The 14,035-nt window shown below is 36.4% G+C and overlaps 2 protein-coding genes and 1 long non-coding RNA gene across 5 annotated transcripts in view; 2 read left to right on the top strand and 1 right to left on the bottom strand.

Annotated features, from left to right (window-relative positions):
* The window catches only part of lama3 (laminin, alpha 3), a 20,878-nt gene extending 19,283 nt beyond the window's left edge, over positions 1–1,595 (top strand). Inside the window, exon 22 of the mRNA XM_015049726.1 lies at positions 415–1,595. Within this exon, the coding sequence (XP_014905212.1) occupies positions 415–557 (143 nt within the window). The 3' untranslated portion in view covers positions 558–1,595. The remainder of the gene's footprint in view (positions 1–414) is intronic.
* LOC106958035 (uncharacterized) overlaps positions 1–11,269 on the bottom strand; it is a 28,098-nt gene extending 16,829 nt beyond the window's left edge. The window contains exons 1-2 of the long non-coding RNA XR_001427079.1: positions 11,259–11,269; positions 891–896 (exon numbers count right to left, since the gene is read on the bottom strand). This is a non-coding gene — a long non-coding RNA (uncharacterized LOC106958035). The remainder of the gene's footprint in view (positions 1–890; positions 897–11,258) is intronic.
* Positions 10,062–14,035, top strand: part of LOC106958034 (tetratricopeptide repeat protein 39C) — an 11,652-nt gene continuing 7,678 nt past the window's right edge. Inside the window, exons 1-5 of one of the 3 annotated variants that reach the window (XM_015049727.1) lie at positions 10,062–10,528; positions 11,477–11,525; positions 12,134–12,262; positions 12,371–12,488; positions 12,570–12,969. In XM_015049727.1, the coding sequence (XP_014905213.1) occupies positions 10,383–10,528; positions 11,477–11,525; positions 12,134–12,262; positions 12,371–12,488; positions 12,570–12,969 (842 nt within the window). In that variant the 5' untranslated portion in view covers positions 10,062–10,382. The remainder of the gene's footprint in view (positions 10,529–11,476; positions 11,526–12,133; positions 12,263–12,370; positions 12,489–12,569; positions 12,970–14,035) is intronic. The other 2 variants (XM_015049729.1, XM_015049728.1) reach the window with 2 other exon arrangements.

The following is a 14,035-nucleotide window of genomic DNA, read 5'->3' as shown; positions in this document are numbered from 1 at the left end:
AAAAAAAGGGAAAATTAAAACCCATTTTGTCCCTATTCTCAAGAATCACATATTTGGTTCAAAAGCAATTATCCAATTGGTTCCAGAACCATAATTAATTAGAAAGTTTTGCATAGTGCAACTCGTTGAATGAATGAATGAATGAATGAATGAATGAATAAGACGGCTGTTATCTACTATGCATATACTCGATCAGCAAACCGCACAGTAGGAAGGAAATAAGTTATGCACATTTTTTTATATTGATTTTTTTCTCAATTACATAAATGAGCTCAAAATTACAGTATCATAGTGGGAATATACTATTAAAATAAAAGATGAATTTGTTTTAGGGTTTAATATAAGAAGAAGCTATCATGCATTAAAACAAAGTTAGCACAAATTTGCTTACTACCTGACTATTTGTTTTTACAGAAACACTGATGCAGCAGATGCTTCCTGTCAAATCCTCCTTTGTGGGATGTATCCAGGACATGAAGATCAACGACGTATCAGTCTCCTTCCACAGGTCATCGGGCGTGTTTGGCCCTGTTAACCTCAAAGAGTGTCCGGGCTGAGCAGTTATGGCTGAGCAAGCCTTGGGACCACGTCCTCTACCAACTATGTGCAATCGGTTAAAAGACAGAGAATGTGTCTGTGTGTCAGAATGTGTGGTGTGTGTGTCTGAAGGAATGTGTGTGGGGGTTGTGAGCAGCAGCTTACAGCTTTATCACTTTAGCTGCTCTATATTTATTCTGTGATAAAATCATATAACGTCATGGCACCAATTCTTGGACAATCTTCCTAATTGCAGCACAACCTTATGCATGTCTCCATTGATTCTTTGTCAACAACCAAATGCTACTGAACAGACTGGTGATTATTGATCAGGGGAACTCATTATCAAAAACCCAGCACTTTAAGAAAATAAATGTTGCCTTCTCAGATGGTGCTGCAGTTGTGTTGCAATGAAAACTAGCTTTGTTGTCGATTGTAGTTTTTTTTTCTCTGTTGGACTCCAACTTTTATCCTAGAATTATTATGTTTACACCTGCGGTGCTTAAGTCATTGCTGTTTCAGGGGTCTCCAAGCTATGATCTATTTATTTCCACCTGCCTGCATGTGGAGTTCTGCTTTGTAACTGGTTTAAAACACCTGCAATCCTCACGTTTGATCTGAGTTACCTTCCCGTTTTGCATTCCTTTTGCATGAAAATTATGATGTTCTCTGTCGGTTTTTCACACCATAAAAAAGGCATGAATTTTTATTCCTATTTATTCAAATTTTTTTCTGATAAGTGATCTTTAATTTATGACATTAACATAGCTTTCAGAACTGTGGTCAGTCATGAATTGGGACCATTACAAAAGAGCTGCAAACAATTTAGCACAGAACTAAATGTGTATTAAAGATGCTTAAATTTCCCAACAGGTGTTTACTTTTCTGTTTTTACATTCATACCACAATTATTAAGAAATGCGTTATAAGAATGCATTGTATACTTGGACGCATTTGGACATGCATTCCTGCCTTGTGATGACCGATTTGTAAACCTGTTCCATCATTGTTTTTATAGTTCCTGTGGCAATAAAAGATTATTTGATTTGTGTTTAAAATGGCAAGTTATGTTTTTTAAGTCTTTCATGTTGAATTTCCTTTGATTGGTTTAATAAAGCTTATTAAAATTGTGATAAGATTGACTTATAAAGTAAAACTTATCTCAAAAATAAATGTCCATTTGTATCACCATCACTAACTGAATTAGTGATATATGTCTACTTGATATAACAGTATGTAATTGAATATAATCAGGGTAGCATAAAAACAAGTAGTTATTTGAATTTTATTTTAAAATCTAAAGGTATTGAATTAACATGCAAGTTGTTTTTTTGTGGTTCGGATGTGTACAAATTTGATTTGGCATGATTTTCTTTTCATGCATGATTTCTCTTGTATTTAAAGGTCTCCCATCCCACATATATCATATATTATATTTTCACCACATTCAGGCCAGCTCTTTCGACTTCAAAGCAGCTCTACAGATGTGGGGGGTTTTTTCTCCTTAATTTATTATGCAACAGAAAAATGTTGCAAAATGAATGAGAGCTCATAGTAGGAAATGACTTTACTCAACAGCTCTTCTTCTGGGTCAGCGTAAAGTAAAACATGCATTCTGAGTTTTAAAATACCACGGGTTGATTTGCCTTTTGATGGTTTAGACTTACAGATTTACGTGCAGAAAATTCTTGGAACGGGAGCTTTTAATTCAGAAATCTTCCCATTTTGTCTGAAACTGGTATTTGTATTGAACCAGAAATCAGAAAACATGCTTCTGTTACGTGACAGTTTACTGCTCTGAAGTAATGTGTTTTAAATGTTTTCTTCTGCGTAAAACACAACAGCATCAATAAATCTCAAGCTCTGAAAGGAGTAAAGGGATTATTTAAATTCACAAGGGGCGTCCTGAACTGTCTTACACTAAAAGCATAAGAGAGAATTAATCCCAACCTATTGTTTCAGTATAATGTTGAAAATATGTGGCATTAGTTACATACAGAAAATTTACATTTTAACACTATTTGTGGCTTATGAATGTATAAAAATATAATAAATAAGCTCTTTGCTTGCTTATATTCTGTACTGTTCAATGGACTGAGAGACTGCTATGATTTTTTGCCCCTCCATGTATGGGAAGCACTGTGCTGCCATGACGCTGTGACATAATTCAGGAACACAGCCGACAGCAGACAAAAAGTTCTTAGGAGGTGTAGCCACACTGAACTGTTGTCTTGCATGCTAATACACAAGCATAAAACATAAAACACTATGTTGTTTTATGCAACCATTGCACATTATCAGTTCAGCTTTACTGCTAATTTAAGTTGATTTTTTTTTTCAAAACACTAGAGAAAATTGAAAAGTGGATGAAAATTCAGTTTTTATTTTGTAATTTCACAACTTTTTTTTAAAGTAAATGGTTCATAGTTCATAGAGACTTGAGAGATAATGAATATGGTCGAAATTAGATGATTTTTTGAAAAAAAAAAAAAAAAGTGGATCTGACTGGCGGTTTCGCTGAAGGCAGTGTCCGTTTCTGTAGAGGTCACAGTTGACATTGGTAATGATCTGCACAGCTCTGGATTCTGACCAGTAAATAAAGTTTATTTAGTTCAGAAACATCAAAATCCAAGAAGTTCATGATCTACATTTAAATTAAATCCATTGTTATTGCATAAGTTATTTATTGTCATTTACATACATTTTTACTTTTTCTCTAAATTTGTCTAAAACTGTGTTATTTTTTAGAAAATGTACATTTTTAAATTTTGAAAATTAAAAAAAAAATCTTTGGTCCTACATTATATAAAAATAAATATAAAATTTTGCTGTTTCCCTAAATTATTCTAAAAATATATAAGGTTATGGATAAAACATATAGTCCTATTAAAATTAGTTTTATTAGAGGTTCAGATTTGTACTGTTTCCTTGCAGTTGGGCAAGTTTTACAGGGTTAGCTTTATCTGCCCAAACACTGTCTGTGTTTGGACAGGAAAATTTTAAATCTGGCTAGTGGCGCCGTTTTTGTTATTAATGAGAGTGACGCGCATGCGCCATGCTGGATAAAAAAAATATGACGCAGCTTCCACGTGATCGTTTTTAAAAAAGATGCCGTTAGCATCTGGACTCATACAGACACAAAACTGTCGGTCTGATATTCATTAACTTTGAAACCTGGATTAAAAATATTTTCTGATCTCCCAAGACGCGGAATCCGAGTGGACGCCCAGCCTTATTACTGAAACTTTTGTGGATCCGATTGAAATCGTGTCAGTGTTTATCGACGCTAAGTTTGGCGACTTGTACTTAACTGCAGTCAAGGCCGCAGTGATGGCAAGTAGGCCGCAGGAGAGCCATGTTTGAAAGTTGTTTTTCGGAAACCTTACTCTAAGTTGTTTGTCTTTTTCCACCGATGACATTAGTGAGACGAGGCTGAAGTTGGTTTCCGAGTCCAGCTTCCGATTCGGGAAATGGCTAAAGGGCGAGTCCACGTAATTCTTCACTACCTTCCGCATCTTTAATCTACTCTAGTTAGAAAACTACAACACCTAGACACTTCAAACCTGGACTGGATTATTCTCAACTAATAGCAGAATATTGAAAACCATGTTTGTGATTTTTTCTTATTTGTTAAACTTAAATAAAGTGCAATTTTTAGCCTTTTTTGCATCTGCACCCTTTTTGGAACCTAACCCTAACCCCTTTTTGTGAAACTTCAATAAAGGTTGATTTCAGCACATTTTTGCATCAGTATTGCACTAGAACTGCTCTGGTTCCTAAATTACAACTCATAGACTCTTCAAACCTGGACTAGATTATTCTGCTCTAACAGCAGAATATTTTAATCCATGTTTGAGATTTGTGAAACTTTTATGTGATTTGTGAAACTTCACTAAAGTTCAGATTACTATTCACTTGTCCCATACAGTCTTTTTTTTTTCAAATTCAAATTCAGTTCTAATTCAAAACCACTTGATTAATCCCAAAGGGAAACTAAATGTTGGCGTTATTGTAGATGTATTGTATTGTATATTGTTTATAATGTAGAGCGTTCATTTTATACACTTAACATTGGTGCTGTAAGTGGTTCGGTATGAAATGGGTGAAATAAATAAATAAATGGGTGAAATAAATAAAGAAATTAGTAAAATAAATCAATAAATGAGTGAAATAAATAAATAAATGAGTAATTGGCATTTTTATTCCCATTTATATTTATTCATTTATACATTTATTTATTCCCAGATTAATTTAGCCATTTTTCATTTTCCCATTTTCACTTGTCCAATTTTAATTTTTCATTTACCCATTTTCATTTATCCCTTTATCCATTTTTCATGTATCTAGTTTTTATTTAACCACTTTTCAATTTCCCTTTTTCATTAACCCAATTTTCAATTTCCCAGTTTCATTTATCAATTTCTCATGTATCCCTTTTTTATTCACCCATTTTTCATTTAGCTATTTTTGATTAAATTTCTTTTTAATTTTTAATTTTCCCATTTTCCAATTTTCTTTATTAATTTAGTATTTTCTCATTTTTTATTTATCGCATTCTATTTTCCCCTCCGTTTCTGTTTTAATATGATAGCAAGGGGCGGTGTCTTTAGGCTACATTAGCAGCCTATTGGTTGATTAGATGCAACTGCAGCTCTGAACTCCTCTGGACTTTCCCTCCGAAAAGCAGTCTCGCAATGGCGAACGCAGAGGGAGCAGCACGTTCCGTATCAGTTTTTCTTAGGAAAGCTGCCGATCGAATAGACGAACTAGAACGCTATAAGTTTGATATCCGACATGTTTTATGGTCCTTTGAGTTTTGTTTAACTTTAATTTTTGACATATACACCTTCAACTTCGACTGCTAATCAACAGTTACTCATAGTCACAGAAAACCGGAGGAGTACCGCTACTCGTAAGTTATCAAGCTTTATACATATTGTTTGTGTAATTTAGGTTAACGAAGGCAATCTCAAACGGCTTGCACATTATCCAAGTTTAAGCTAACTTATCAGTTCTTGATGGATTTGTGCCATTACTGTGCCTGCATTAGTTACCAGCAGAGTAATGGCAGCACTGTCAGCAGCGTCGCTGTTTGTAATGTTTATAATGTTTGAATATTTGATAAGAATGGATAGATGGTGTTGTTTGATGTTTCAAAGTTATTAGGTTAGTTGATCAAGGTTAATCTTGATTAAGATAAACTTTGATTAGATTATTAGGTAAAATTAGTATAAGTATTTTTTTTTATTGTGGTGGTGAACCTCTCACTCTTGAGGCACTCTTGAAGCTTGTTTATATAGTATATTTATGAGTGAGAAATGTGATGAATAGAAATGTCATTTTCACAAATGTCAGCATTGTATCCCAGCTCAGGATCAGTAACGAAAAGACATAGTATGCGAGGTGCATTGATTGCAGTTGCATGGCCGAACAAAAATGACCTATCTTGTAAAAGTCCTTACCTGTCGATTCTGATTTCATTCAACACAATTTTTTTTTTTTCTTAAATGTCTGCACATATATGAAGAAAGTCACTTAGTAGGCAACAGTTTGGTGACTATTATTGACTACAAACATGCAGGCATGGCTTATTGGGAGGGGCTGACAGTCCAAACTCTAACCGGAGAGAAGAAGAGAACAGCAGTTGATGTTTAGACCTTTGCTGAGGTATACAAGATCAGCCTCAGGTGCAAGTATTGGCAGATCACAGATCTCCCAAAATTGAGGAAATCTGTTGTGACAAATCGGCTGACCGATAAATCTGTGCACCTCTAATGCATATGTTTGGACATGCATTTTCTCCAGATTTGGAATAAAGATAGAAGTTCTACCCTTTCAATTAATTGCTGATAATGTTTGGGGTTGCAAGTTCATGTACAGAGAGTCACACAAAACAAAAGAGTTCTGCACTGCACAACTGCTATACTGTGGTGAATCCATTTCCAAAGCTTTATATCCTAATCCAGTTATGTAAAAATGAACAGCAGAACAGGAATCAAGACCAGGAATAGCCAGTCGCAGTTCTTTGGGCTGACATCCAGTTGATGGTAAGTTAATTTGTTAATTTTGCTGACAACCTATGATATGTATTAATCTTCCTAAAGTTAAAGCTGGATTAATGGATTAAAATACAACATGAGGTGTTGTGTTGCTAGCATTTAGTTACTATGTTATTCCTTTTTAACAACTGAAGTTTAAAGGCTCTTTGCACCTTACACTCGGCAGTCAGATGGTGCTATGGGCTGGTCAAGGCAACCAAGGCGTGCCAGCAACCAGCCAACCACCAGTTCTGCCAGTCCACAGACTCACACAGCCTCTATTATATATACAGCCACATATGTTGTGCCCTTGCTCACAGAAACCGTTCAGTGACTCCCACAAGAACTGAGAAGGCATGCCTTTAAAGGGCAGGGCTCAGGGAGAGACGTTTGTGCTTCTGAGGTATGTCATTAGATACATATGTGTGCATGCATGCAGATTGATAGGTTAATAAAGCTATTATTCTTTAAAATACAAAATTTGAAAATTTTAGTAAGTTTTACATGTGTAGATTACTGTGCATTTAAAAAAAAAAACAACCAATGTAGCGTATTTGTTAATAAAAGCACATTTTTGTACTGTACCAGCTGACTCTGCTATTAGTGATGGCGTTACACAGCATGTGCTATCCACACCGTTTAACGCCGAGCAGCATGGCTTCCTGCTTGATGGAAAAAAAAGGTATGTCACACTATATTTTCCTTGGATAAAGTAGAATGTCTGTGTTTGCTATTCTACATTTTTTTCCTTTAAAGGGAGGGAGAGAGTGACCACCTCTAGTATGGATTAACCTACTTTTAAATAATTTAATCTTGCTTATCAGTTGTGGAAATATATTAATAAAAAAAAAAAAGTCCAAGTAAAACAATTCATAAATTGATTACCTATATTTCATATCTAACTTTGTGGATTTTTTTTTTTTTCTGATTTCACTCAACAGCTTGAAGGAAAAAAGACCCGATTAGCCAAATAATATTACATTGTTTAGCAGGGGGGCAACTGCATGTTTTCTGAGGCGTCATCGGCGTCTATAAGGCAGAGACCTTCGTGGATAACAGAGAATCCCCTCTCGAACAAACACCCAAGCTACATAAAGGACACTACAGACTTTAAACAAAAATTACACAAGATTAAGGAAAATAAGCCTTCTTCTCACCATGGATGTTGAAAGTTTTTATACATTGAAACAGACAAGTGATGTAGAAAACTGGAGTACTTTCCTCCCTCCTTAACGAATGCCCCAAACTGGAGCTGGTGGAGAAAACCAGAAGATTTTGCACAGGAGTGCCGTTGTCTGATGAGACCTTTTGAGATCACTACATTTACCAAGTGAAGTTAAGTCATCTTCCACACAAACAACTTATAATGAATTCTGGTATGACAGTATGCCTTTACTGCCACTGCCAGAGTTTGGGGCAGTGAGACCCAGAAGCCCACAGCCACATTGTCTGGAATCAAGGCATTACCGTGACCAAAAAAATTAAATCAACTAAAGTTGACACACTGCAGTGTTCAACTCTTGTTGTACACTGTAACTGTTGTACACTGCAACCGGTGAAGGGATCACATCCTTCACCGAAGGAATTGTAAGAGTTGGAGATAACAAGGACCGACAAGCCACAGCCGAGAGTGACAACATTGGACTGTATGGGCAAAGATGGAGCCATCTTTCAAACCTTTACGACCAGAATATTGTCGGTATATGTCTAGGACATGCACATGATGTTATCCGCAAAGTCTTCATCATTTCCCGTGAGCTCTGTTCAAACATTATAGTTGCCTTCATCAAAGATGTTCCAGAACCTTCTTAGGAAGAGGAGACCACTCCGGAGAATGAGTATGCAACAATTCTTATGTTTTGAGTCTGTCTGTATCTATCTATCTATCTATCTATCTATCTATCTATCTATCTATCTATCTATCTATCTATCTATCTATCTATCTATCTATCTATCTATCTATCTATCTATCTATCGATCGATCGATCGATACCTATATGTCTATAGATACAGCGCCCCACCTCTAGGCGCCATGTGGTAGTCTGCTGATTACCACATGGCAGTCAAATTTTTAGTAGTCAAAGTCAGTTCATATAAAGGACATACACTTTCTGACGAATTGTGACCTCCGATTGGTCAGTTGCTGACAAATACCCTGGAATGATTGGGGGAGGATTGCTCCACATCTGCATGGGGGCGGAGCCGGCATGTCAATTGTTACCTGGAAGTGATAGTCAAAGTTCAAATCCTCTTGTGGGATGTTTTTGTTTGTTTGTTTTGTTATAACTCAATATACAGTTTTTTTTAAATTTTGTGTCTTTTGATGAAAATGCTGCACCAACTACATATAAGTAATGTTAAATCAGATGAAAAAGTAAAGCATGGTGGGCTGCCAGGCTTATAAAACACTGCGGTAAACCCTGCTATGTTTACTGTATCTGGAATGTTTTACTGTATTTCCAATGTTTAATGAAAATGGAAACTTTTCTGGAGATGAAATTTGACATCTGATAAACATTGGCAATAATGTTAAATGCCAAGGATAACATTAAGCATTATCCTTGATTAAATAAAGAATTTATCTGTGTACATTGGCAAGGAGTTGGTAATTATTCTATGGCTGTATGTCCGATTGTTATTTAAATTGTCATTATTACTATTATGCATCCGTAGATTTTTCTTGTTTTATGAGTTAGTTTATAACCATTTTGTCTATGAAATATAGTTTATTTGTTGGCTCTTTAACACAGTATATCGAACAGGAACATGAATATTATAACATGGTTTTAACTACAAATTTTTGATAATTAGGGTATTGTCAGTAAGTAATTAAATTGAGATAAAGGATTAGGATTAAATAAGTGTTCTTCCTACTCCTTTTCAAACAGAAAAGGAGTGGTAAGGAACTCTAAAATCCTACTTAGTTTTCCAGACAATAGTGGAACACACAAAAACATGCAAAAATGACTAGTTTTTTTTTTGTACTGTTGTAACCATTAAATAATCTACCATTAAAAATTTTACTTTTAATGTAACTTAGTTACTTTCCAAATCAACTATTCAGTAATCTAACTAAATTACTTTTTCACGGAGTAATCAGTAATCTCATTAAAATACATTTTCAAAAATAACTATACCATCACTGCATTCTATAGATAATCAAAAACAAAACACACAATGAACACATATTTGTTTCTACTCTGATGATTTTGGAGTCATATTTTTAGGTCACATTTTTATTGTGTTTTGTGCCTGAGAAAACATTTATCTAAAATGTTCTGTCTCTCTTTGCTTGTGATTTAATGTTTTTACTGTTTTAAACCCAGTTTTTCAATTCTGATGGGAAAATCCAATTACTAAGAGGCATAGATGAAATCAAATTAGTTGTCCGGTAATATTATTAATAATAATAATGTTACATTTTACGGGACAGAGGTCTGAAGGTTTTATATGGTCTAGCCGAGAATATGATATTTCCGGATGCACTTGAAGGTAGCACATTTCCTGTCTCCACAGGAACACAAACCGGTGGTCAGACAGGCGGCAGAATACGGAACACAGCGGCGCAACCCTCCAGACAAAACAACGGTCAACCCAGATTATCAGTTGTTTGCAGCTATTTATGTCGTCTATATGGGTTATTAGTCTGCTAATGTAAACAGCATAGACATGACAGCGACTGTTCAGAGCTGCGCAACGGGTTGAGACTGTTTTGACTGCGAGTAAACTATCCAGAGCCACCGCACCCCCCACACGGAATCTCTCGGGCACTTGCCTCCAGCTGCGGCGGCGGTATCGGGTGTCCTAATGGCGGACCCAAGAGCAGCAGCTCCCGGGAGCTCCGAGGAGGAGAAGACGGAGCATATAAACGACGCAGAGCTGGCTCTGAAAGGAATCAATATGCTGCTCAACAACGGATTTAAGGAAAGTGATGAGCTCTTCAAGACATACAGGTCTGTGTGTGTCTCCAGGCAGCTTTCAGGTTAAACCACCAACTGCATATCTTTTTAGTTATTCCTCATAAAATGAATGTTTATGTTTGTCTTAGTTTTTTCTTTTTTTTTTGTAAGCGCCACAGTATCATTGTCCTACTTGTCTGGTGAGTTTCACCTTATGATTTGGTCACAAGCTGGATTAGATTAATGCCCCAAGAAAATACTCAGGCAGACCAACTTGTTTATGAAAAAATAGTAATGGATTAATCAAATGGCTGATTTATGTTTGGTGATGGGGTGTTGTAGTTATTTTAGCAATCTTTACTCTATGCATGTTTTTAAAGAGGTTTGCTTGTTTAGCAAGTTGTCATTCCTGAAATGCCTGTCCCAACTGAAAAGTTTCCATGAATTAACTTCCCTTTCACTTGTTTTGGATAGATCCAAAACACTTTGTTGGATATAAATGAGCCCATATAGGAGTTGAAAAGCTAAAAATAAACTAATCTATTTGTACTCTTTTAGTATAATCCACATATTGGATTTAGACTGTATTCATTCTTCTGCCATGCTGTGTTGTCATAAGAGCTTATTATCTAAAGCGAAGGGTATGCTTTAAGGCTACATGTTGATGTCACAGAAGGCTGCCCCTAGGTGTCCTGACCCCTGGTGAAAAGCAAAATGTCAGTACTCCCACTAATTGCTCTAAGCACCTAGTGCCATCCTGCTTTGACAGCATAAGTAAGAAAACATGGAGGGGAGTGAAAGACTCCAAGGCAGAGTAAGCCATACACTGCCATGCTTTGTGATGCATTTGGTTTTTGCTACTGATATGTCTTCACTTGTTAATATCTGTCTTCGGAATCACAGTAGTGTTTGGTTTGGCTTTGAAACAGACTTGGCACAAACTTAGTTGCTGTAATAATGATTACAAAGCCCCCTACTCATGTTCTGTTTCCTCTTTTTAAGGAACCACAGTCCTTTGATGAGTTTCGGTGCAAGTTTTGTGAGTTTTCTGGTAAGTACAGAATTGTTCTGTCAGCTTGACGTCATTTAGTTTCAGATCTCTGTTCTTATTTCACTTTCATTTTAACCTTAAAACAGTTTAATTTAAAAAAAACACATTAGAAGAGCTTTTAAATAATATAAAGAACACATCTTTCTATTGTTTTTACCTTAAAACAGTTTAATTTGAAAAAACATGAAAAGAGCTTTTAAATAATAGAAAGATATATATATATATATATATATATATATATATATATATATATGTGTGTGTGTGTGTGTGTATAGTTTCTGTGTTTTGAAAGATAACATTCAAATACAATTTATGACTAAGTTTACTTTGAAACCTCAAACTTTTGATTTATTAAGTGCTTTTCAAGGTAATGAAGTCATTCATAAAGATCTGCAGAAATTTTTTGTGAAATATACGACATGTACAAATCAGTCATTTTATACCGTTTAAAGTCTAAATCACTTTTAGAATTAAAATTTTAATTCCTGCTTTCTGGGCTGTAGTTACCAAACTTTTTTGCTTCACTTTTTACAAAGCCATGGGTCGCCGTCTTTTTCCATAAATTTTCTGCATTTAGAAAGATTAATCTGGGTGTGTTTTGTGTGCAGAACGCTGTAATGACTTTTGAAGAGGAGAAAATGCAGACGGCCTTTGAGGACCTCAAATCCACGGAGCGACTGTGTGAGAGTGAAAATGGCAGCGTTATTGAAACCATTAAAAACAAGATAAAGCGGAGCGTGAGTAACCACCTGAATCTATGAGTGTAATCGTTGTAGATAAATGTATGACGGATTATTATTGCCGTTGGCCCGAAACCCAGAGTGGATAAGTGTGATGTGGTTTAGCAGGTGGACTCCCAGAGGTTGGGAATGGCTGCTGTGGACCGACTGCAGCGGCAGATCATCATTGCAGACTGCCAGGTCTACCTCGCAGTTCTGTCTTTCATAAAGCAAGAGCTGTCAGGTAACGAGCAGAATAAAAAGGTCAAAAGTTTGCGTTGTATCCAAAGTAAGTTTCACTCAGCTCAGCTACACTCCCTTCCAGCATACATCAAAGGAGGCTGGATCCTCCGCAAAGCATGGAAGATGTATAACAAATGTTACAATGACATCACACACCTACAAGAAGGCAACAGAAGGGCCTCCGAACAGCAAGCGTCGTCCTCTCTGTCATCCTCCTCGGCCTCCTCCTCCAGCCGCAGCCGATCCTCCTCACCCGGAACGAGCCGCTCTCGGAGACAGGACGGCGTCAGCCCGGAGGTTCTGGACCGGCTGAAAGGATCTGTCAGCTTCGGCTATGGCCTTTTCCACCTGTGCATCTCCATGGTGCCGCCTCACCTTTTGAAGATCGTCAACCTGCTGGGCTTCCCTGGAGACCGCGATCAAGGCCTCTCGGCTCTCACGTATGCCAGTGAAAGTAAGGACATGAAGGCCCCATTAGCTACGTGAGTATGTGAGTGAGCATGTTTATGAAGTATTCATGCCCCTTTAACTTTGTAAAACATTGTCTTGCCACAACCCCAAACATCTGTGTATGGTATTGGGGTTTTATGTGATACACCAATACAGAGTAATGCATAGATGTGAAGTGGAAGTAAAGTAATAATCATCTAAAACATACAAATACAAAATATGTGCAGAGGATTTCCTGAGGGGAGGAGAGTTTGTTGTGATTCTAATTCAGGCTTTTCACATTTATTCCTCAATCCTGTATTAGGTCTTACAGTTCAGAGTAGTTACAGGTAGTTACTACCAACGTGAATCTCGGGAGTGACTTCAGCCTCCACTCCATGTCGGAAACTGTTGACCACGAGCAGCGAAGAACACATGTAGATCACAAAAAGGGGCTTGTGTGTTCAGAGTGTTAAGCACAGTCAGTTTTCCATCACAGTTTTGCTTTCAATGATCTGTTTCTTTTTTGACAATCCTCTACAAGAGCCAAAGTTATAAAGTGCATTGACAGCAGAAGAAAAAAAAAAAAAGTCTTACAGCTCACAGGAGTACACAGCAACATCATTTTGTGATGTTGCTGGAGAAGGGGTGAGTTTTAATAAGTTTACACTTTTACCCACTCCTTTGAACGTGTATTGTTTGCATTGCTGTCATTTTAATTGTAACTTGATGCGTTCAATTAAAAAAAAAAAAAAAAAAAAAACTAAGTTAACTGAATGTATATCAAGTGTAAAAAGATTCTCCCAGCTGCTTCTCTGATTAATGCTGTCTTTATCCGGCCTGTCAGGTTGGCCACCTTCGCAGAACAGCTGTACTTATACAGAGATTACTTTCAGATCTTAAACAAACAGAAATATAATTTTCCTTCCACTTCACAGGGATGCACAACTTTGTGTTTCACTTAAAACTCTCAATGAAATACATTCAAGTTTGTTGTTTAAGGGACAAAATGTGTAAAAGTTGGAGGGGTAAAATACTTTTCCAAGGCATCGTATAAATACTAGGTGTAAAAAAAAAAAAAAAAAAAAAAAAAAAAAAAAAAAAAAAATAGAATTTTTG

The sequence above is a fragment of the Poecilia latipinna genome, unplaced genomic scaffold (genome assembly GCF_001443285.1).
Source record: "Poecilia latipinna isolate Pla-1442-1.1 unplaced genomic scaffold, P_latipinna-1.0 Scaffold957, whole genome shotgun sequence".
In the NCBI taxonomy this organism is placed as follows: domain Eukaryota; kingdom Metazoa; phylum Chordata; class Actinopteri; order Cyprinodontiformes; family Poeciliidae; genus Poecilia; species Poecilia latipinna.
Note: the sequence above shows the minus strand (reverse complement) of the source record. Positions and strands in the feature narration are given on the sequence as shown.